The sequence below is a fragment of the Panthera uncia genome, chromosome D1, assembly GCF_023721935.1.
Source record: "Panthera uncia isolate 11264 chromosome D1, Puncia_PCG_1.0, whole genome shotgun sequence".
NCBI lineage: Eukaryota > Metazoa > Chordata > Mammalia > Carnivora > Felidae > Panthera > Panthera uncia.
The window spans coordinates 90,796,554-90,820,752 of record NC_064808.1 but is presented as its reverse complement, the minus strand read 5'-3'; the positions used below and the strand labels follow the sequence as shown (position 1 = coordinate 90,820,752).

General features: G+C 41.7%; 2 protein-coding genes across 6 annotated transcripts in view; one reads left to right on the top strand and one right to left on the bottom strand.

Moving 5' to 3' along the window:
* Nucleotides 1-361: 361 nt before the first annotated feature.
* LOC125928734 (putative olfactory receptor 10D4) lies at nucleotides 362-1,300 on the bottom strand. The gene has a single exon (XM_049639412.1). The coding sequence runs from the start codon at nucleotides 1,295-1,297 to the stop codon at nucleotides 362-364; it is 936 nt and encodes a 311-aa protein (XP_049495369.1). The 5' UTR covers nucleotides 1,298-1,300.
* Nucleotides 1,301-6,607: 5,307 nt separating this feature from the next.
* The window catches only part of VWA5A (von Willebrand factor A domain containing 5A), a 35,397-nt gene continuing 17,805 nt past the window's right edge, over nucleotides 6,608-24,199 (top strand). For 3 of the 5 annotated variants that reach the window (XM_049611475.1, XM_049611465.1, XM_049611437.1), the window contains exons 1-14: nucleotides 7,543-7,731; nucleotides 9,905-9,962; nucleotides 10,082-10,284; nucleotides 10,588-10,810; nucleotides 10,933-11,108; nucleotides 11,388-11,502; nucleotides 15,070-15,239; nucleotides 15,492-15,580; nucleotides 15,785-15,929; nucleotides 16,392-16,471; nucleotides 21,774-21,888; nucleotides 22,578-22,742; nucleotides 23,021-23,121; nucleotides 23,391-23,644. In XM_049611475.1, the coding sequence (XP_049467432.1) occupies nucleotides 9,920-9,962; nucleotides 10,082-10,284; nucleotides 10,588-10,810; nucleotides 10,933-11,108; nucleotides 11,388-11,502; nucleotides 15,070-15,239; nucleotides 15,492-15,580; nucleotides 15,785-15,929; nucleotides 16,392-16,471; nucleotides 21,774-21,888; nucleotides 22,578-22,742; nucleotides 23,021-23,121; nucleotides 23,391-23,644 (1,879 nt within the window). In that variant the 5' untranslated portion in view covers nucleotides 7,543-7,731; nucleotides 9,905-9,919. The other 2 variants (XM_049611446.1, XM_049611456.1) reach the window with 2 other exon arrangements.

Here is a 24,199-nt window from a genome sequence, read left to right as displayed (position 1 = left end):
AACTGACTGAGCCACCCAGGTGCCCCTAGATTTTTATGAACATGATTTTAACTGATATTATGAGAAAGAAACTTTTGGAGATTTAAACAACTAAGAAATGCTTTAGGAAGGATGGTGGTTGGGAGAGAATTCATGCAGCATAAGAATCAGTTCAATGTCTGCTAAGTGGCTCTATTTATTATCTTTCATTATAAAACAGAGGAAACATGAAAACAGACATACAATGTATTTAAAAATCTAGTGAGGTTAAGTGGTAGGTCAATTCAGAGTACATTTAATTTCAATATCTTGGAAGCTGCAAATGAGAATCTGTTCTAAGAAATGGAGAATCAAACTTTGCCCAGCAAAGCTTTAGATTTTCTCATTTATTCTTCACAGAGAAGCCTCTCTTGTGAAATATATTCCAAAGGGCTGATTTTACATCCTTATTCCTCAGGCTGTAGATTAGTGGGTTCAGCGTGGGGGTAACAAGATTGTTCACTATCTGAATTATTGCGCCAAGCAAGGCGCTGGGATTGGGCTGTAGGTAGATGATGATTACTGGTCCATAAGCACAAAGAATTGCAGTGAGGTGGGCACTGCAGGTGGAGAAGGCTCTTTGCCTGCCCTCTGCTGAGCGAATTTTTGATACGGAGATCCCAATGCGAGTGTAGGAAACAAGGATGAGAAAAAAGCAAACGAGAGACAAAAGACCAACATTTGTAAAACCAACCCTCTGGGCTAGAGCTATATCACCACAGGCCAGAGGTAAGACGGCAGGTATATCACAGGAGTAGTAGCCCACCTGGTTAGAGTCACAGTAGGGCAACTGGAAGGTGAGGGAGGTTAGAATAATGGCGTGAACACAGCCACCCGTCCAGGTCCCTGTGGCCAAGATGGAGCACACCCTGCGGTTCATGATGACCATGTATCTCAAAGGATAACATATGGCAACAAAGCGGTCACAGGCCATCACTGTGTACAGGAAACACTCGGTGCAGCCCAGGAAGTGGTAGAAGAAGACCTGGGACACACAGCCCTGAAAAGAGATACCCTGACTCTGCCCTGAAAGGTATAACAGCATCTTGGGAACCGTGGTTGAAGAGAAGCCCAGGTCAAACATGGAGAGATTTCCCAAGAAAAAATACATACGAGTGTGCAGCCGAGAGGAGGAGATGGTAGCTGTGAGGATGAGCACATTTCCCAAGAGAGTACACAAATATAATGACAAGAACAGGAAAAAAAGGACAGTCTCTAGGCCCTCTTTCTCCGGGATTCCAAGCAGGATGAATTCAGTTACCGTTGTGTGATTTCTCATTTTTATGGAAGAATCAACTCTTGGGTGTCTGTGGAAAGAAACCTGTGGTTAAATTTAATATGTATATAAATGAGCTGTGTTTAAGTCAGTGAACTGGAAAAGGAGCCCAATGGTCTAGAAGAGTAGTGCTAGAATTGTCTTCATCTGCTCGCTTCTCTCCAAACTGGGCATCTCTCTGCAGTGCAGTTTCTATTTAAAGGTGCCCCTTATTATATCATCAAGAAGCCTTACATGACCGGTCTCCTATCTTCCATTCTTTATGCACACTACTAAATTGCATTGATACCGGTGCTACTTTGCGATTCTAAAAGGACAAATATGAAGGCTCAATGTCTTTATGACAAACAAGGTTCAATTCAAGGTTCTTACATTGATCTAAGACAATCTGGTTACATTAACTCTCCCCAAAATCATTTATAAGCCATACATACAAAAGATACAGAGTCTTTCTTACATGGTCTCCCTAGGTATAAGGTCAACAATGGGAAACTCTCCAAAAGAAGGGTCTGAGATAGCTCTTAATGAACAAAAGATTATATTTAACAGGGTTCACATCCTCTGGATTTTAGAGCAATCGAGCAACTGGTTGCCTCCATTTCAGTCTCCAAAGTCTATCTCATCTAACCAGACCCAAGCTAAGCAATAGCCTGGTTTCATGGCAGTAGAAGACACAGGGGTAGTAGAGGTTCCTCTCCAACTTCCATGTTTAAAAAAAAAACAACTTATATCTTTTCAACTTGTTTTAACTTTTCCAATACAGTGATATCCTTAAATTATAGATCGACTCATGAATGCTATTCCCTAAGATCTTTATCTATCTATCAATCACTTAAAAAAAATTTTTTTTTTGATGATTGTGAAGGGAAGGAGACAGTGAGGTCTAAAATAAGAGAAGTGAAGAGCAAACTTTGGGCACTTACATGGCAAACAGGGAACAAAACTGGCTGGTTCTATTGAATGCTGTTTCCCTTTCCTTCTCCAGCAGAAGGAAAGAGCCCTCCCCTGCTAAATTTCCATCTTTCTGTAGTCTGCAGGTGGCTATCCTGAATTCTTCTCTTTTCAGTCACTTTTTAAAAGAATGTCACAAATCTAAATGCACTTTAACTCCCTCACAGAAATTTCCTCTCTGACTCCAGAAACTGCGATCATTCCCAAATGCAGGAGATTTTAAATACCTTTGTCTTCCTTTGGGTATTAGCCCCCCAAGTCAGGGATCCTATTGAGTAAGAGAGCAGTTAATTACTTGGTCTAATTGGACCTTAGAAATGAGAGAGAGGGCGTGGGGAGGGAAGAAAACTGATTAAAGAGGAAATCTTTTATGATTTCTGTTGTAAAATATACTTCAGTGGAATAATAATTAAATTCATTTGGTGCCAGTATCACATATTTTGTATGCATATTTATGTATTTACCATTCTTTTATATGTATGTGTTATTTTAATACACAAATTCTGTTATTTTACTGCACTGCCTGATAGGATTGACTTATTGAATGCAACATGAACTGGGGTAGCCCAGAGAATTAAACAAATGAGTAAAAAATGTAGCTCACGGAAGGTTGGGAACTAGGGCAGCTCCGGGGCCCACAGCAATAAGAATTTTGGAGCAGTCACGGGGCACCGCCACCAGATGACTCAGCCTCAGCTGCCTTTTGCTTCCATGTGCCTCAGCTCCAGATTCAAGTCTGATTTTCTTGGTTGGGTCACACGCCTAGCTCTGTGGTCACGGTACAGGGTACAGTGGAATTGGGCAGTTCTCCAAAGGGTAGTGGAAAAGCTTATTGCCAGGAAAAAGGGGGAAGAAGAATGTAAGAGGCCAAGAAAAGTTCAGCTATTACTGGAAGCATCTGTCTTATATCACTTGGCATCTGTTTAAGCTTCCAAGTTAAATTCCTTGTGTACTTAAGAGTATTTTTTTGGGGGGGGGGGGCAGGGGATGGCTTATCAAATTCTTTGTTAAATGCACTCATTCATTTGCTTATTTGTGCATACATGGATTCATTTGTTCCAACAAATACCAATTATGACAGGAAGGGCGTCAATTATTTGCCAGAAGATCCAGAAAGGTCAGGGAAGGGGTGGCTAGACATAGCCCCTCTGCTCAAAATACTTAAGAGTCTGAGAGGCAAAGAGTCTTATTTTAACCTCATAAAACTCTGATGAAGTCTTGGATCTTCATGAAGAAAATGAAGATCCAAGAACAACTCATGGAGCTTACTCTGAAAGGAACTGGGGGGCACCTGGGTGGCTCAGTCAGTTAAGTGTCCGACTCTTGGTTTCAGCTCAAGTCACAATCTCATGGTTCATGAGATTTTTTTTTTTAATTAATTAATTTATTTATTTATTGAAATTTATTGTCAAATTGGTTTCCATACAACACCCAGTGCTCATCCCAAAAGGTGCCCTCCTCAATACCCATCACCCACCCTCCCCTCCCTCCCACCCCCCATCAACCCTCAGTTTGTTCTCAGTTTTTAAGAGTCTCTTATGTTTTGGCTCTCTCCCATTCTAACCTCTTTCTTTTTTTTTTCCCTTCCCCTCCCCCATGGGTTTCTGTTAAGTTTCTCAGGATCCACTTAAGAGTGAAAACATATGGTATCTGTCTCTGTCTGTATGACTTATTTCACTTAGCATCACACTCTCCAGTTCCATCCACGTTGCTACAAAAGGCCATATTTCATTCTTTCTCATTGCCACGTAGTACTCCATTGTGTATATAAACCACAATTTCTTTATCCATTCATCAGTTGATGGACATTTAGGCTCTTTCCATAATTTGGCTATTGTTGAGAGTGCCGCTATAAACATTGGGGTACAAGTGCCCCTATGCATCAGTACTCCTGTATCCCTTGGGTAAATTCCTAGCAGTGCTATTGCTGGGTCATAGGGTAGGTCTATTTTCAATTTTCTGAGGAACCTCCACACTGTTTTCCAGAGCGGCTGCACCAATTTGCATTCCCACCAACAGTGCAAGAGGGTTCCCGTTTCTCCACATCCTCTCCAGCATCTGTAGTCTCCTGATTTGTTCATTTTGGCCACTCTGACTAGCGTGAGGTGATATCTGAGTGTGGTTTTGATCTGTATTTCCCTGATGAGGAGCGACGTTGAGCATCTTTTCATGTGCCTGTTGGCCATCCGGATATCTTCTTTAGAGAAGTGTCTGTTCATGTTTTCTGCCCATTTCTTCACTGGATTATTTGTTTTTTGGGTGCGGAGTTTGGTGAGCTCTTTATAGATTTTGGATACTAGCCCTTCATGGTTCATGAGATTAAGCCCCACGTCAGGCTCTGTCTGCGCTGACAGTGCAGAGCCTGCTTGGAATTCTCTCTCTGTCTCTCTCTGCCTCTCCTCTGCTCTCTCTGTCTCTCAAAATAAATACACAAATTTTGAAAGGAACTGGGATTTGGCCTATTCTCTAGGACTTTTGGCCATAGAGATTTCAGTGTTTTAGGAGTGTTTAGGTAGATCTACTATACTTCTGGAATTTTGATATAAAAAGTAAACTTAATGTTTTTGATGCACATGATAAAAGGATGTAAAAGTTCATAATTCTACCATTTTATTTGTTCTTGTCTTTAATGTTTTGAAGACAAAATAGTCTGTACAAATAAAAAAGGTGGTAAATACACTTTTGAGTAGAAAGTGAAATACCGTTACATTTACCTTGGTCTGGTAACAATTTATTCAGGGAAGATACGTGTCACGGACCATCTTTGATATCCAACCTGATTGAGAATTAAGGTGACATGTGCTACATTAATATCATGGTCACAGTGAAAATACAAATGGTCTACATTCCCAAAAAGTCAGCCGTTTTCAGCTATGATACTTATTACAGGACAGTGATGAGATCTCAGTAGGGTAGACTTTAATAAAATAACTCTGAAAGTTTTCTTATTTTTGTTTACACTTTCCTCCAGAAACTGCAAAGATGTTCCAGAATTATCATAAGCAACAAAGGTACAATTGCAAGTTATTTTTATCTGCATTGTTAAGCAAATGGTTTGGTTTTTATAAAACAGATCAATAAAATACATTCATATTTTTAACAGCTATTAAGGTCTACTTAATTATGTACGTTGTGCCAGATTCAGAGGCTTTTCATATAAGTGTCCTTCCAATAACCAGCATCATCTATATGTTTCCTGATTCAGTTCCTTCAACCCAGCTGCCATATACCGTCTGTAGCAAACTGTTTTTTTTTTAACCTCTCTAGTCCAACCGGGTCAGAAGATGAACTCTGCCCATTCTTCCAGCCTCTTCCTTTTGTTGACCAGACACTTCGGCCAACAGAAGTTATAGTCAGGAGAAACAATACCAGATGTGATTTCTACCAAGAGAAAAGGATCATTCCCTCTCACAATTAGTTTGATACATGTAAAGAACATAGTCCTAGAGCCTAAAACTGATTAAATAGAATTTGTGCTTATACTGTGCTTTACCCTACATGTGTATATACACACATCACATCACGTCAAGATCCACCGAATCTTTAAAAACAACCCAGGGAGGGAAGTGTGCCATTATTTCCATTTTACAGATAAGACAACAAACTCAGAGAAAGTAAATATGAATACATTGCAGAGACCAAAATGAACCTGAGTTTTCATATGTATTATGTTTCTTTACCCTCTACATATTCTCAATAGCAATACAATTCTTTTTTTAAGCCTCAGATTTAACAGATCATTTTGAAATAAAGAAGACATAGGAAACTTCATCGCTTCTAGTGTCCCTTAGCCAGCAAAATGAGCATAGATATTCTAACTTATGTTGTTAGCCCCAGCACCAAAAAAAAAAAACAAAAAAAAAACCAAACAAACAAAAAAAACAAAACAAAACCCACAATAACCCAAAAAACAAAAACCAAACACCTTAATTTTATGATCCTGATGAAAAATCCATAAGTGATCCATGACTGGAAGACTTGGTCCCTGTGAGCATTGTCCTGTCTCCGGGCCCTCCCCCCTGTGCTGTTAGGAAGGATGCAGTCTTGGGACAAATAACTCAAACTAGAGATTAGAAGTCCATGATAATGCCCATAAAGTTCAGGGCCTACCATACAGCATTATTAGTAGGGCCTAGTGCACAGTAAGTCCTGGGTAATTCAATCTGTTACAGGAATATGATATGATTTGATGTGATTGTTGATGTTACTGTGAAAGCACTTCACTGGTAAAACAGTCTCTTCCCTTTGCCTGTCTTCTGATTGGTCCTTAGCAGAGACTAGGCGTTGGAAAAACAGCAAACGTTCGAGGGTTGAAGAATTTTCCATTGATCCCTTAATCAAGTAGTCGCCACTTTGTAACCGGTCCCTAGAAGGGGCGGGCCTTCCTGGAAATTTTGACTGCAGCTGTTTTCCCCCCGGCTGTGACTCAGAGCGCCCAGACTGCGGGAGAAGGTAGGGGATCCCGCAGCCCGCGCTGGGGCTGGATCACACCCCTTAACCGTGACGGCCAAGACGCGCCCTTTCCAGCTCCCTTTCCCCATCTCCAAACCCGCTGGGGCTTGTTTTAACTGCAAACCCAAGGGGTGGGGGAATTTAATCCTGGTGTTCGCTCCCCGGGGGTTTTCTGCAGGTTTGGCAGTTTAGGGGAATCTTGTGGGGGGTGGGGGTGGGGGTGAGGGCTGGAAAGGGGATTTAGGCATCTGCTGATTTTCTCAAGGTCCCTCTTCTTTTTACTTTCCTTCTCTTTAACTTATTTCTCTCTCTCTCTCTCTCTCTCTCTCTCTCCCTCTCTCTCTCTCTCTCTTTCTTTCTTGTAGAAGATTGATGTTTTCTCAATTTTATCGAATTTTCTGCTGTGGAAATGGAGTTTCAAACCTCCCCCCACCCCCGACCCTAGTAGGACTGCAGCCTCTAAACCCTTCCCTATAGAAATTTAAGGAAGCGACTCTGGTCCCTTCTGTTAATACTTGGAGGCTGCAAATCTAGGACTGAAATTTTAAAGATTAAATCACTTTCTGTTTCTATCTGAGCTCCACTCCCCTCTTGTCCCCTGCAACAGGCTGCAGGGGTGTGGCCCGCTGCGCCACGAGCGCGCTGGCTCCTCCCTCTCTTAGGTGGGTGGCTGAACCGCTAGGTGCCTGGACTCTTGGATTCCTGAGGGCCCACCTTAACACGCAGCCCTCCGGCTCACTGGGCCCCCCCCTCTATTCTCCCAGCCGCCTCAGATTCAACGCTTTGACCTTGGTCAGCTGCTGTGGTCAGTCTTTGCCTACCGTTGCCAGGTGCATTTCTGAAATGGCATCCTGGGGGGCAGAGAACTAGTTCTGAACCACCATAGTTTGTACGGAGAAGGTGGGGGAGAAGGTGCAGAAAAGCAAATTCCCCTCAATGAAGGATTTGTTCTGGGGTTAGAATTGGGAAATAAGACTGTTTCTTTGTAGGAGATACCCCTCTGCTTCTGTCCCTTCACCTGGAAGCCATCCTTGGTGAGTATTGCCAAGCCTCAGAGATTGGGTTACTTGACACATTTCTTCAGTTGTCGAGGGTCCTGGGTCTTTCTCCTGTTGTAAGCTTCCTACTGATATTTTTAGAAATTTTTCCCTCCCCTAACCCCAGCCTGTCCTACCAGATCTTACCTCAGTCAAGCATCTGCATGGAAGTCCTTTTCCTGACCATTCTTTCCTCTCCCCACAGCTGCTACTGCCCTCTGTGTTTCTATCAAATGGGAGCCATTTTGCCACACTCAGTTTTTTTAAATTTTTTAATGTTTATTTATTTTTGAGAGAGAGAGACAGAGAGAGAGAGAGAGAGAGAGAGAGAGGGAGATCATGAGTGGGGCAGGGGCAGAAGGAAAGGGAGACAGACTCCTAAGCAGGCTCCAGGCTCTGAGCTGTCAGCACAGAGCCTGACGTGGGGCTTGAACCCACGAATGGTGAGATCATGACCTGAGCTGAGGTTGGATACTTAACCGACTGAGCCCCCCAGGCACCCCGCCACACTCAGTTTTTATCCAGTTCTTCAAAATACCAAACACAGAATGAAGAGCCTGATTTATTGGTGCTGATCTGTGGACATGGGGCATGGTGTACAAGATGCACCATTGCCATTAGATGGATGAGCGACGTGGACATTGCTCTGGATGGGAGTAGGGTGAGGTTTTAAATGGATTTTTGGGATGGGCATAGAGGGCCTAGAAGTAGTCCTCCAGAAGCTTCAGAATCCTTGAGGAGGATGTTGTTCTAGGAAGGAAAGTTGCCTTTCTCATGAGCCTGCATGTTTTTCTGGCCTGTGGGTTCCTCAATGAAGGTTGGGCTTCCCAGAGCCTCGTCTGCTTCTGGGACTCTGGATAAGTACACAAGTTTCTGTTTTTTTCGGCATTCTCTGTACACCAGACACTTCCATTTTAGCTCCTTAAGTTGTGTTTTCAGTGAAAGGCCCCCTAACTGGTGCTGGAGATTGTAGCTCATGTCACCCTTTGACAGAGCAGGGAGAGGCAAGGTGACCAGTGATTCTGTTCAGAATGGTCAGAGGGCAGCTTCCAGGGGTACTGGGGCCAATGACTAGGACCAGACCCACCCACTGATTCTCTGGATAAAAGAATCATCGTGTAAATCATAATCTAGATATGTAAATTTATCTTCTTGTTACCATATCACATGAAATAGGTGTCTAAGATTATAATAAAATTTGGAATATGTGGTTAGGATGGCATGATTTCAAATAGAGGTCATGTTGGGGCACCTGGGTGGTTCAGTCGGTTGAGCATCCGACTTTGGCTCAGGTCATGATCTCACAGCTGGTGAGTTCGAGCCCTGCGTCAGGCTCTGTGCTGACAGCCGGGAGCCTGGAGCCTGCTTCGGATTCTGTGTCTCCCTCTGTCTCTGCCCCAAACTCACTTGCATTCTGTCTCTGTCTCTTTCAAAAATAAATAAACATTAAAAAAAATAAAAAATAAAATAAAATGGAGGTCATGTTGCATATGTGATATTTATATGTATATCTTAGAATACTTTGGATGGAGGAAACAGTGGTTTCAATTGTGAGTCCCAAAAGAAAAGTCACAAGGTAAGTGATCTTAGTTGCAGGGGACCATTATGGATCAAGACGCTTCTTCAGTGCAGGTCTCTGTTTAGCATGATCCAAAGTAACAGGCAAGGTCTATTTAACAACTGTAACAATTACAGCAGGAGCAATACAAGTCTATTATCATCGATTAAACGCTTCCTGTAGGCCAGGCACTATTCTAAGGACTTCATATATATAAATCCATATATGCATATATGACAAATAGTATATGGTTTTCATTGTGGAAAGAGAATACTGAGGTTCAAAGGGGTTAAGATAATTTTAGTTATTCCACATACAGTATCTAAGGAATGGTATATTTGAAAAAGTGCAACTGGTATTTGAACCAGCTTCAGGGTGTTTCAGAGACTTCCTGTTTATTGGGTACTTAGTGAATCTTACAGTTTACCACTTGGGCCTGGCATTTAGAAGGAGTATTACTATTGGCATCTGTGTCCCCTTTTTCACAGCTTCTTTCTCCCTCCCATTAATCCTCTGAATGTATTCTCGTGCCAGACAGGAGCACATGAGGTCTGGTCTTTGAATAGATAATCCCCAACATATCACTGTATTTCTGATGTGTCTTTTCCACAGTAACCCTGCATCACCATGGTGCGCCCTTCTGGCCTACTAACCCGCCAAGAGGAACCAGGTAGGCATGATTCATGACCCTAACCTGCCATTGTATCTTTGGCATCTAGCCCAATGCCTGGCATGCAGGAGGCCTTCTGGTAAAGTTTGTTCACCACTTGAACTCTGGTCTATCTCTAGTGCCATTGAAGAGCATCTGTGTGAACTTGTCCATTCGTGAGTTTGTGGCTGGTGTGGCTGCTACCTTAAACTATGAAAATGAAGAGAAATTTCCTTTGGAGACCTTCTTTGTGTTCCCCATGGATGAAGATTCAGCTGTCTACAGCTTTGAGGCCATGGTGGATGGGAAGACAATTAAAGCAGAATTAAAGGATAAGAAGAAGGTAGTAGGGATGAGTAGATTATCTCCTCCCTTCTTATTTCCTTAATGCATACTCTTAGGATCTCTAGCATATGCAACTTCACAAAAAATGCTGATGTTGAATGCTCTTTCTGCTATTCCCCTCTAGCTGCTATTTTCCTAAAATCATCTGGGGGGAATAGTCCATCAGGCATTCACAGTAGAGCTGTGACCTTGGCAAGACCAATCACAGGGCTTCTCCATCAGTCTCTGTTTTCCGTACCGCTCGTCTCTTCATTTAGCCGTGCTACCTTTGGTATCACCTTCCTTTCCCTGTTATCCGTAGGCCCACATCATCTATGAGAGTGCCATCAGCCACCGCCACCAAGCTTTCCTCCTGGAAGAGGACAAATGCTCCAGGGACGTCTTCTGTTGCAATGTGGGGAACTTGAAACCTGGGTCAAAGGTGGCACTCACCCTGAAGTACGTGCAGGAGCTGCCCCTGGAAGCGGATGGGGCCCTGCGCTATGTGCTCCCAGCTGTCTTGAATCCTCGATACCGTTGCTCTGGTGAGTATCCTTTCCTTTTGAATACTGGTGGTGGGTTATATAATTTGGGAAACCCCCTCAAGTGTCGTAGGGGTGCTAAGAAATATGAGAAGGGAAAACGGAACTAAGGTAACTTCTTGTAGGATCGCCTGAGGACAGTTGCCTTGATTTGAAGACTCCCATAGTCCCTTTGGATGACTTGCCCTATTCGTTCGGCATGACTGCCACTGTCAGTTCCCAGCATGGCATTGAGACGATCCAGTCCAACTGCCCCTTGAGTCCTACTGAGTACCTTGGAGATAAGAAGACTTCTGCCCAGGTAATTCATAAGAAAGTAATGTTGTTGCCAGCACCCCTGTTCTTTGGGTTCTGACCTTGTTCCTCACTCAGTCTTTCCAAAATGTTCCTTACTTTTCCCTACTAAGTAGAGGGAATCCTACTTTGTTCCTTCTTTATCCAGAGCCTTCTCTACATTCTTGCCCTTGCCGCTGATCATGCTTACTCAAGGAAGAAGCCTGTAGCCCGAAGCTCTGACCTCAGCCCCAGGCGGCAAGCAGTGATAGTTCTAACATGGCTCTTTTGCTTGTTCCCAACTCAGATTTCCTTGGCTGATGGACACAAATTTGATCGAGATGTGGAACTCCTGATTTACTACAGGGAGGTGCATACCCCCAGTGTAGCTGTGGAGTTGGGGAATCCTAAAAACAACCCAGGTATGTTCTTTCTCCCTTGGTAGTTACCTCCTAAAGGGTAACTCTTGTCTTGGAGTTTCCCTCAAATTACCCTCACTTTACTTTTCTTCTGTCCAGTAGTAGGTAAAACATTCAAAGAGCTTACATTACGGTTAGATACAATGAGTATCATGTGGTTGTGTCTTAGAGGCAAATTTAAGTGAATCAGTAGATAACGGGATCAAGGACATGGACAAATAATTCACGAGAGGAAACACAACTAGTTTACAAACATAGATGACAATGATCAGTCTCTACAAGTGCAAATAAAAATAAAATAAAATAAAAATAACTGGAAACGTGTGCCTCCGAATCCCTTTTATCTATTTCTAGTCTATTTTATTTCTTTTATATATCCCCTTATCTATTATCTACGGTACTAAGAGGTACAAACTTTCAGTTTCCAAATAAGTAAGTCACAGTGATGAAAAGTAGAGCACAGGAAATATAGTCAATAAGATTGTAATAACGTTTGGTGGCAGATGGCAAAGAGACTTATTGTAGTGAGCACTGAGTAATGTATAGAATTGTTGAATCATTATGTCGGGTACCTGAAACTAATATAACATGGCATGTTAATTGTACTTCAATGAAAAAGTAAATATTCATTTGTGGGGAAAAAATAAAATGAAAATAATGATGTGACATTTTCACTTTTCAAATTATCAAAGATTTCCAAATCCGATAATGCCTGATCATTCATCTCCAGAGATTTTTCATCTCACCCTAGTATCTTAATTTCTAAGTATGTTGAAAACTGGGTAGAGTCTCTTAATAGTTTTTTAATTTCTTTAATTTCCCTTATTTTCTAAATTTTCCTTACCATGTGTGTACTGTTCCTTATAACTATAACTGGTATAACCCATAGGAGTCTATCGCTATCTTGGGCCTTCCTGGGCGGCCATGTCCCTGGATTGCAGGGACCAAAGTCTAACTGGAAGTACTGCCACCTCTGAAGCTTTTTTCACATTGGTGGAATGGAAGGATGTTTGGGGACAGTCATAGTCACGATGCTATAGCTTGGGTTAGGTTCTTACTTCTGTAACTACACTGCTATGAAGACAGTTTCCTGTAGTTGGTCCTCCAGAGGCCATCCTTCTCTCCCATTGTTAATGTTTGGCCAAGGTCGATTTAGAGCTCCTTAGTTTGCCCTCACTTGTTCAACCATTTTTTCTCTGGGCCAGTTGTCCATGCTAAAGCCGGTAGAGGGGCTCCCAGCCTCAACCAGATTTGCTCCAGCTCTTCTTCCACTAAGCTCCATGCCCTGTCTTTGTACTTTAGTTTTGTCCTTTTGTACTGTTTTTGTCCTTTCCCTTTGGTGGCTCCCCCTTGGGTGCCCATGAAATACGCCCACAGTAGTGACCTGGTCTTCAGTCAGGATTATTCTAGTCCACCAGAGAAAGTTTTATAGTGCTGAATCTTAAAAGGTATGGATTGGGATCTCAGTTCCTTTCCTTCCAAGAAGTTCCCTTGGCCCCTAGGCAGAATTCCTCATCTGTTCTCTATGACGGGCTCTGTGGGCCAGAGCGGGATATCAGGGGAAGCCTTTATGATCTTGTGAATCCCCTTCTAGCAGGGCCGCTCAAATCTCACTTTCTAGATCATATATCTGGTCAAGATGACTTTCTGTTCCCATTCATCCAAGGAAGAAAATGACAACTGGCAGCTTGGCTCACTAAACCCACTGACAGTTCTACAAAATGAAGCATACTACTACATGATGAAAGTACCTTACATACATATGTACATATGTACACACATATTTTAAAGTGTATTTATTTTGAGAAAGAGAGACGCATGATCTGGGGACAGGCAGAGAGAGAGGGAGAGAGAGAACCCCCAGCTGCACTGTCAGTGCTAAGTCCAGTGTGGGGCTCGAACCCAGGAACTGTGAGTTTATGACCTGAACTGAAATCACGAGTCGGTCGGACGCTCAACTGACTGAGCCACCCAGGCACCCCCCAATATATATATATATATATATATATATATATATATATATATATATATTTAAACTTAGAATATACTTGACCACATTAAGAACATGATTTTTAAAAAGTTATATGTATAATTTAATAAAAATAGCATAAAAAGTTGGTAAATAATTTTCCAAAATTGTTATTAAGAGCTTAACCTGAGTTAAGGCCTTGATTCAGTTCCTTAAAGGTGTATCACTGAACCCTTAACATAATCTTGAGTCAGGTATTATTACTTGGATTGTTCAGATGAAGAAACTGAGGCCAGCAAGCAGAAGAGCTAGGGCTTGCAATGTCTTATTTAAAAATGAGGAAGCAGAGACTCATAAAGGTGAAAATAATTTGAGCCAAGCCAAAGGAATTATAGCAGAAATACCTAGATAGTGCATACTGTATATCTGGCACTGTTCTAAACACATTAAACATACGCACCTGTTTCATTGTCATGGCAGATTGTCTGATTTACCAGTCCAGTGCCAATCCCACTACAATAAGTTGCCTCTTTAAATAGAATGGAATTTACCTTGCCCATTAAAAAAAAAAAAAAAGCTACCCTTCCATTCTGTATGCAGCGATTTGGATTTTTTAGAAGTTATTCTTGAACTAGCATTCAAGCAAATATTTGATGAGCTGCGCCCATTTCATTTGGAAGCCAGTTTGGTCATTGGGGTATCCCAAGGGTAAGAGATTAAAACGAGCCACATCCTGTAGTCGTATCGAATCCCAAGGCTACTGAGTATTTAAACCTATAAATCCTGGAATCACTTTATAACAGCAAGATACGGGAATTTAATTCTTTGTCCTCTTATATTCTCTGAACTGTAAAACTGGAGTGGATCTAATCACCCAGCCATTCTCATTTCATCTCTGTCTCAATACTAACATTTCAGTTCTTGCATCAGTGTTCACTTGTTCCTCAAAATAAAACCAAAGCTGTGACAGCCTGGTAACATGGGTCAGACTCCCATGGTTTCCTTCACAGTGTTGCTTGGATGATGCTGTTAGAGTCTAACACACATCCCACTTCCGGAGAGTATCATTAAATGTTTCATCCCCAAAGCAGAGGACTTTCCTTGGTGTGTATGACACTTTCAGCTCTTGCAAACTGCCAACATAGGAGTTGCCCATGAGCCTTCATTATTTCAAAAGTATAATTAAAGACTTAAACAAGGACCCACATAATAAATTTCCTATTGATTTGATCTGAAGAGAAGGTGTCCCTGCCAATAAATTAGCTCAATTCTTCTGGCAAATTCCAGAACATTTTAACTTCAGGCATTTCACTCAATTACCTCCCTGCTAGGAAACTGGCATCCAATTACATATTTTAATTATTGGTTGTACCTGTGACCTCTACCTTCTTTTTTTCTTCCATATCTTTTCTGCTTCTCTATCTTTTATATGTTTATAACTCACCCCAAACCCTCTGCCAGGATATACAGTATGAAGAGCAAATAGCATTTTAGATTTGGATTTTCTCAGCTCCCTATGTAACTGACTACACCGATTCTTGGGGTCTTCGGTATTCTTGGGTTCCTTTTCATGTTCTGGTGTCCTTATCTTTTCAAATTAGATGGTTTGATGAAAGATCCATCTGCGATGGTGTGTTTCTACCCAAATATCCCAGAAGTTGAGCCATCAGCTATCTGTGGAGAATTCGTCTTCCTCATGGACTGCTCAGGGAGTATGCAGTGCCCCATAAGTAAACAGGATAAATCACAGTTGCGCATAGAGGCAGCCAAGGTAAAGCTAGTTACTTTCTTTTTCTGGTCACGGGCACAAAGGAGGATGAATCGCAAGAGTTAAATTGGGGTCCATCTGGAACTTTCCCCTTCTGAGCTACATCTAACATGACCACTCTGAGAATAGCCTTGGGATATAAGGGCCTGGAGTCATGAAATGTGGGAAGGCCCACCCCTGTAAGAATTACACTGGGAGGGTCTGTGTGTCTGGGAGGAGCCTGTCTCACTGTCTCCTTGTACTCTCTTCCTTCAGGAAACACTGATTTTGCTGCTGAAGAGTTTGCCTGTAAACTGTTATTTCAATATCTATGCATTTGGATCTTCCTTCGAGGCATTCTTTCCGTAAGTTTCTAGAAAGCCTACAGAGAGTCCAAAAGGAAACTTCAAAGACAGAAGTAGATTGTTAGAGGGGTTCCTTGCACAGTTGACTTTGGCGTCGGGTGTTTCAGGTGAGGTTGTTTATAGTGGGGGTATGTCAGTTCAGGGACTTGATACTGGGTGGTGTTGAGCAGCTATCGTATCACTGGGCGTGTTTGTTTTTCTCAGGAATAGTGTGAAATACACTCAGGATACCATGGAAGAGGCACTGAGGAGAGTTAAACTTATGCGGGCGGACCTAGGGGGCACGGAAATCTTGACACCACTCCAGGTCATTTACAGAGAACCTTCCATCCCGGGCCACCCCCTACAGGTAGGAACAACTGCAACAGAGCCAGCAGAAGGCAACAGAGAGAATGAAATCTCTGTTCAAGAATCCATCCCCCTGAGCTTGGTTGTAGGTTTGTTAAAATAGGACATAAAATTCAGAGTCTTCTATCATGCAGTGAAGAGAATAAGACAAGAGACAAGAAGCGTTTAATAGAATTCCTTTCCTTAGCTCCGTGCTGTGGGCGGTGGGTGGTGGAAGTTATTTTGTGGAGTCCCACAAAAGTTTTAGATGAGACGAGAAGGGGGAGGTGATGAAAATCCCAGGTCCCGAACAAGCCGTGTGAGAATATGGTGCAAGTGACCATGGAACGTTAGGGACCTCACACCCGTCTGAAGGGGCTGTAGTCTCTGGAATGAAACAGTTGATTTTTCCCAAGGGCAAATTCTGGCGTCTTAAAAAATCATCTTCACAGAGATTTGACGAATGTCTTCTTTCTATCTACAGCTTTTTGTCTTCACAGATGGAGAAGTTACTGACACGTTCAGTATAATTAAAGAAGTTCGGAACCACAGACTGAGGCACAGGTAGGAAGAGAATGTGAGTTCTGGGTGACTGACCCGGGTAGTGGCACATGTGGTTTACTGCCAATTGCTACCAGGGTTGACATTCCTTTCAGAGGAGAGAGTGATTCAAGAATTTTAGTTTTACTAGCTAACAAGCTTTTTCTATATCATTTTCCCCTCTCTAGTAAAAGATAAAAGTCATTTTCTAAATAATGTCTAAACCATATGGAAACAAAAATTGAATAGTAAGACAGTTTAAAAAATTTTTTTAATGTTTTATTCATATTTGAGAGAGAAAGAGACAGAGAGGGAGTGGGGAAGGGGCAGAGAGACGGAGACAGAATCTGAAGCAGGCTCCAGGCTCTGAGCTGTTAGCACAGAGCCCGATGTAGGGCTCGAACTCACGAGCAGTGAGATCATGACCTGAGCCGAAGTTGGACACTTAACCAACTGAGCCACCCAGGTGCCCCAAGACAGTTTTTTTTTTTTTTAAACTATAACCATTTTTATCAAAGTAAAACATACACAAAACTACACAAATCCTAAGTATACAGCTGGGTGAATCACAGAGTTGATCACTACCAACTTTTACCTCTCCAGAGGAAATAGCTTTCCTGACCTGTAACACCATGGATTATTTTTGCTTGTTTTCAAGTAAAAATAAGTGGGTTATACAATATGTTTTTGTTTCTGTGTATTTTACTTCTTGCCCTCAGTAGTATGTTGATATTCGCACCTATTTTGCATGGAGCCGTGGTTAATTTTCATTGGTGTGTAGTATTCCATAGAATAATAGATAGTTATATGTGTATGTATGTATATATATATATATATATAGAGAGAGAGAGAGAGAGAGAGAGAGAGTTAGATCTGTAGTTCACATGGATTTTGTATGTGTGTGTTGTGTGAAGTAGGGGCCAATTTTCATTATCTTCTCATGTTGATATCATATTGACCCTGTACCATTTATTGAAAAGTTCTCACTGATGTACAGTGTCATTTTTGTCACAGATAAGCATCTACACATGTAGTAATTGTTCTTGGATCCTTTGTTCCATCCCATTAGTCTATTTATCTAGACATGTGCCAGTACTATACCAGATAAATTTACGTAGCTCTCTGATAAATAATTGATTTCCAATAGAGTAAGTCTTCAACTTTGTTTTTTTTTTTTTCAAGATTGTCTCAGCTGTTCATGACTCTTTATATTTGTACTTTAGAATTCGTTTGTCAGTTTTTACCAAAAAAAGGAGACTGTTGAGATACTGATTAGAATTACATTGACTTTAGGGGTGCCTGGCTGGCTCAGTCAGTAGAGCATGTGACTCTTGATCTTGGGGCTATGAGTTCAAGCCCCATCTTGGGCATAGAGATTACTTAAAAAAAGGAGAGAGAATTGCATTGATTTTATAGATCAGTTTTGGGACAAGTTAGTGTTTGTTATATTGAGTAGTCTAATCTATTTAGATGGTGTGTCCATCCATTTATTTAGGTCTTTCTTGATTCTTCTGAATGTGTGTTTCCAATATTGTATTTAAAAATTGAAACCTGTAGAGAAGTTGGAGGAATAGAACAATAGACACTCATATACCCTTCTACCAGAGGTCCGTGTTTTAGCACATTTGCCTCACCTATTTTTTGTCTGAAATATTTGAGAGCAAACCACAGATACTGTAATTCTTCATATGCAAATAATAACACACCTTATCTTCTAAGAACAGGGACATCCTGATGAATAACCACAATGAAACTATTAAACTCAGGATATCTAATGTTGAGATGATACTATCTAAATACAGGCCATATTTGCCAAGCTTTCTAATACTGTCCTTTACAGATTTTTCTTTGTTTGTCTTTGCTTTTGTTCCCAGAGGAAATCTAAGACCAAACATCTTATTTCATTGTTATGTTTCCTTAATCTTCTTTACTCCGGGAGAGATCCTCAGCCTTTCATTGTTTTTCATGACACTGATATTTTTAAAGAGGACTATCTAGTTATTTTTGTAGAGACTCAATTTATGTTTGTGTTTGATTACTTAAATTCACGCTTAGGTTAATATTAAATATTTTGGGAAGAAATATTCCAAAAGTAACATTGAGTCTGCTGATAGGTTTGACCACTTTGTTAAAAGGTGGTGTCTGACAGAAAACTTGGAAATTTTGTTAAACATCTTGTTCTCAACAGATGTTTACTCTGTAGATCCAGCATTCATTGATGATTATTACCCAAACGTTATTATTGTCAATGGTTACAAATGGTGATTTTTAAGTCCTGTCAACTTTTCCAGATTAGTTGGCATCTTACTGTAAAGAAGCGTTTCTTGGGGTGCCTGGGTGGCTCAATCGGTTGAGCATCTGACTTCAGCTCAGGTCATGATCTTGCGGTTCATGAGTTTGAGCCCCACATCAGACTCACTGCTCTCAGTGCAGAGGCTGCTTTGGATCCTCTGTTGCCCTCTCTCTGCCCCTCCCCTTCTTGTGCTCTCTCAAAAATAAATAAACATTAAAAAAAAAAAAAAAGATTTTCCTTCCCCTTCCCTCCCTCCCTTCCTTTTGTTGTGCGAATATATACTTTGGGATTCTTCCAAAATTTTGGATTGTTTTTCAATTTTTTAAGGTTCATTATTTTCAGTTTTCATTTAGATTTTCAAAAATTCCAGTTTTGGCCAGTGGGAGCTGCGTTTCACTTATTCCTATGTCTTTTTCATGTGTCTCTTTGGTGTTTGAATATTTCCTTTCTTTCTTATAAAAGAGTACAGACTCATCTATACTTTTCCATCCCTATCGCCAGTTATTTCTACAAGAAGCCTAGTTTCTTTCAGTGAAAATGACAAATAGAGGTCAATATTTGAGTATCAGGCATAACTCTGTTACGGGGCTGTTCTTGATTGTAGCCATTTTTGGCAGCAGAACTAGCAACTATTAAAAGAATTTGTTTTAACTGATACCCCTACTTCCAAGGTAGTAACATAACATTCTTTCTCTTTTTTCTTCTATTCCATATTTGTGCCTTTTTTCCTCTATGGTAACAAACCTGGTTTCCCATAAAATTAGTAAATGTACTCATTTCCTTAATCCAACAATACATACAAAATCTCTCTGTAATGTTTTATAATTCTCTGTGTAGAGGTCTTCATACGTTTGTTATTAGATTTTTCCCTAAGTGTTTGATACTCTTTTGATTTTTAAATGTTTATTTATTTATTTTGAGGGGAGGGGAGGGGCAGAGAGAGAGAAGGGGAGAGAGAATTCCAAGCAGGCCCCACACGGCCAGCAAAGATCCAGACATGGGCCTTGATCCCACAATCTGTGAGATCATGACCTAAGCCGAAATCCAGAGTTGAACACTTAACCGACTGAGCCACCAGGCGCCCCAAGGGATCTGTCATTTTCCATTGGCATCCATGTAAGAGTAGTATCATTGCAATTTTTTAAAGCCTAGATTATTCAGAAGTATCATGTGTAATTCCCCAATATTTGGGGATTTTCTATTCCTTTGTTAGGTGTCAGATATTCTATATGAAAAGTTCTAGAACTCCTCTGAGCCTCTAGATGATGTTCTCTTCCCTCTGCGAGGATTGACTCTTTCCTTCTGACAGGTTGGGAGACTAGAAGCAGAGCATCCTAGTCCAATTAGAGCCAAATGAGCTTCAGACATTTGACGGCTGGTTCCTTTCAGAGTCATCTCTACCTCTGGGGAGTAGTTCTGCAGGGTTGTGTTTAAAAAAAAGCCCTGAGGTGTCTGTAAGGGCAACTTCTCTTTGGAAAGTCCAAGTCTGAAACCGCTTAGTTCTTCAGTCTTTTGAGCCATCTATTTTGTACTTGGCACTATCTTCAAGGGTAACAGGTAACCAGATACCAGTCCCACCTCTCTTGGCCTCTCTCCTCTCCCAGGTCATGGCCCATACATTCCTATTGTCTTTGAAGCCATTTGATGTTTTCAAAAAGATGGTTAAGAATATTGTATACAGCTTTTCCAGTTCTCTACTGGCTGAAACAACTTTGGCTTTGCTGCGAGCAGTACTGTCCTATGGTGTTCTCCTTTAGGTCCATATCATATATTTAAGTTCCATTTCACCTGCTTGCTAGCTGTTTGGATAAATCAGCTAAACTCCCTATCTCAGTTTCCTCATTTGAAAATAAAGACAATAGCAGTATTTTTCTTATGGGTTTGCTGTGAGGGTTAAAAGGGTATACCTAAGTAAAGCATTAGGAACTGTGCTTCACATACAACATGTGCTAGATAAATTGTTGCCATTATTGTAATTACTATCCTTATTATTGTCACCCATAGGAAGCACTTAAGTCCTAGGCATGTTGTTAGCCATCCATAACTAGTGTTTAGCTTTAGTTTTACACATACAACACTTAAACATGCACATAAAAGCCCTTCATAAGCCATAGGGAATGTAGGCTACTGTTGCAATGCCACATTGGAAATTTAAAGATGATAATATCAAGATGCTGGCAGGCTGTGGTCTCTAGGGGCATTGTCACAGGTCGGTCACTCTAATTAGAAGTCTGGTTCTTAGCCCTACAAGTTCAGAATGTTATGATGTCACTAGAATTGGGGTTGATGACTCACACTAACCCAATTCAAAAGAGACTGATGCATAAGCCAAAATTTCAGTGCATTAGTTTACAATGAGACGTCTCCTTGTCATGCCTTCTAAAAATGCTTATATTAGTGTTGCCACTAATAGGCAGTTTAGTTGGGAAGCCAAATTGTAAGTAAAAAGCTATTTAGTGCACATGGATTATGGCAGGGAGAGAACTCTCCAGCTAGAAGAGCAGGAGGTACCCTTTCCCACCCTAGGACTGGTCTTTCCAGGGCAGATATGGCTCTAGTACAATGTTAGCAAGGCGCTGATGATAGTGTCTCTTTGATCTTACCTCTCCCACTTTCTCCCACCGTTCTTTGGATTTATTATTAAAATAATTGATGAGGATATGGTCCGAAGATTTTTTTTTTTCTGCTTCTAGAATCAGCGTAATATATATTGTTTTGCCAGGGGGATCTTATGGTCACATAGACCAGTGATGAAATGTCATCTCTCCCATTTGGTATGCGTGTGATCTTGGGCATATTTCTTCAATTTGTTGGCCCTCAGTTTCTTATCTGCAAAATGAAGCATAAGTCTGCCTCTTAGGCGTCTTGTGATGATTAAATTGCATCATTAATTTAAGGCATTTGGTCTCCTGATTTGGGTCAAGGAACTAGACTGGCTATTTATCTCTTTATGTATTTTTGACTATTATGTGTTAATTTATAATTTCCCTCTGTAGTGTCTGTCTCTAACCTCTCATCCTTGTACAATTGCAGATGTTTCTCCTTTGGGATTGGAGAAGGAGCCTCCACCAGCCTCATAAAAGGCATTGCCCGGGTAGGAGGTGGCACTTCAGAATTTATCACAGGCAAGGACAGGATGCAGGCCAAGGTGAGGACAGGCCTTCTGTTCAGAGGGCCTTGTGATCCAGAGGGAGTGTGGAGCAGGGGTCGGGGGGAGACACTGCCGCAAGGGCAGAGGCGACATCTTGACGCCAGAATTCATTTTCTTATATCCGTAACGCCTTGGGCTATAATACATAGTGGGGCTCCTTTTGACCTGATGTAAATGGGGCCTACTGCAGTTTCTGGAGAAATGGCATCTGGTCCTAGTAGTTGGAAGCCCAGAGACAAGATGCCAGAGGAGTTCAGGGCTTTGTGTTTAAGACCAGAAAGAAACTAAGGATTGTGACCGTCATGGTCCGGATTCTAGATGTGTGCTCAAGGAACACTTTGGTGCTCTATCCTATCCTCCATGCAAATGAGACGAAGAGAACAAGGACGAAACGTAGTGTGTCTGGTAGATTGGCAGAGGCAGTCAATTCATATTCCCATTTGATCAGTGCACACAAGGGAAGGCATCTTCTTCCTCTGCTTATGTTTGTAAGTTCCTCTTTCCGGGGTGCTGCCATCCTTTACTTTATCCTCCCTTACCCCTACCGCCTCCTAGGACAATATTACGGAATAGGCATAACAGATACAGTGTTGCATAGCACCTGGTGCATAATAAGTATTCAGCTGATAGTAGTTATTATTGCCGTTATTATTTTTTTGCTTAGTCTGTTCTCTGTCTTCCACCAGGCACTTAGGGCCCTGAAACATGCTCTACAGCCCGCAGTAGAGGACGTTTCTGTGAACTGGGATTTGCCTCGTGGTCTGTCTGCTAAAACGCTTTCACCAGAACAGACTGTCCTCTATAAGGGTCAGAGGTTAATTGTCTATGCCCAGTTGACTGGGACCATGCCGGTGAGTTCCAATTCTTGTTTGTTCCTCTAGTCAGGGTAGTTACGGCCCCGACCTCTGCTCTAGACAGTTTTCTTAAAACTGGTGGAGTCTCATCAAATGATCACACTTGTCGGGTGGAGCCCACCTACCCCCTTCTCCATGATTTCAGTTTCTGATTTCCTGAGCTACCTGGGTCCTAGTCAGAAATTTTAATGTGTTGGGTTGGGAGCGGCCCCAGTTGTGACCTTTCTCTTGGTGACCTCTCCCTTCCATCACATCTACTCTTCTCTACTTTGCAGCCAGAAGAGGGAACAGGAGAAGTTTGCCTCAACTACACACTCCAGGGCAAGAGTTGTGAGAATAAGGTGACATTTTCCCTACAACCCAAGCTTGATGACAAGTGAGAATCCAGTTTTCCTTCATTGTTTTATTTTGTTTTTTTTTTTTTTTTTTTGGGGGGGGTCTCTACCATCCTTGAGGGTTGACTTCTCTCTCTTAATTTGGGCCTCAATTGTGTCCCTACAAACACTTCTCCTTTCCGACCCATTCAAGTCTTCTCTCTCCCTTTATCTGGCTTTTTCGTCCCTTTGCCAAGGCTAACTTTTGAGGGCCCTGAGGAACTGGTATGTGTGTGCTCTTCCCTAAGTCACAGGGGTTCTTTTCTTCTAGCTTCACTATTCACCGCCTTGCTGCCAAGGCCTTTCTCCAGAGCATGGACATAGGCTTCGGGGAGACTCCAGCAAAAACTAAAAAAGATGTGCTGAAAGTCAGCATTGACTGTGGAGTCATAAGCTCCCACACAGCTTTCATTGCCATCAACAAGGATGTCAACAAGCCAGTTCAGGGGCCCCTGGCTTGTAGGGACATTCCAAGGCCGGTTCTGCTGGGTGCTGCTGCGCAGATGCCACAATGCAAAAGAGTTGGTGAGTGGGTTTTACCCCATTTGAACTCATGTGACACAAGGGGCCCTAGATACGTAAACATGTCATTTGAAGTAAAAGCTTGTGAACTTGGATTTTTTTTCCTTGCCTCTCCACATCTAGGATTTCTGGCTGCTGTGGTCCCTTTCTAGGGGACTAGAAAATATCCCACCGGCAAGGAGATTTTAAATAATCCAAGGGGGAAAAAAAACAAGAAAAATGAAAACAGAAAGTACACATACACATTGAGTATTCACACAGTCTAAATCTGAGGCTGATGTAGCCTATGGAGAATTCGATGGGTAATGATTATACAGGTGGCTGATGGTAGTGATTTGGTAGTGTTAGGGAATGGGTGTCTCAAGCATCAGTCAGGTGGGCTTGAGTACAGATATTAGGGGCTTGAGGGTTAGGGTCAGGTAGAGAAATTCCCTGGGCAGGATTCTGTGGCCAGAGGGGAATGTGTGATGTTGGTTGTGGAGGCAGGCTTCAAGTTGCGCCCAGATTTTTGTTTTAGTGGTACCATTTATTTAAATAGAGTAACTAAAAAAACAGGAG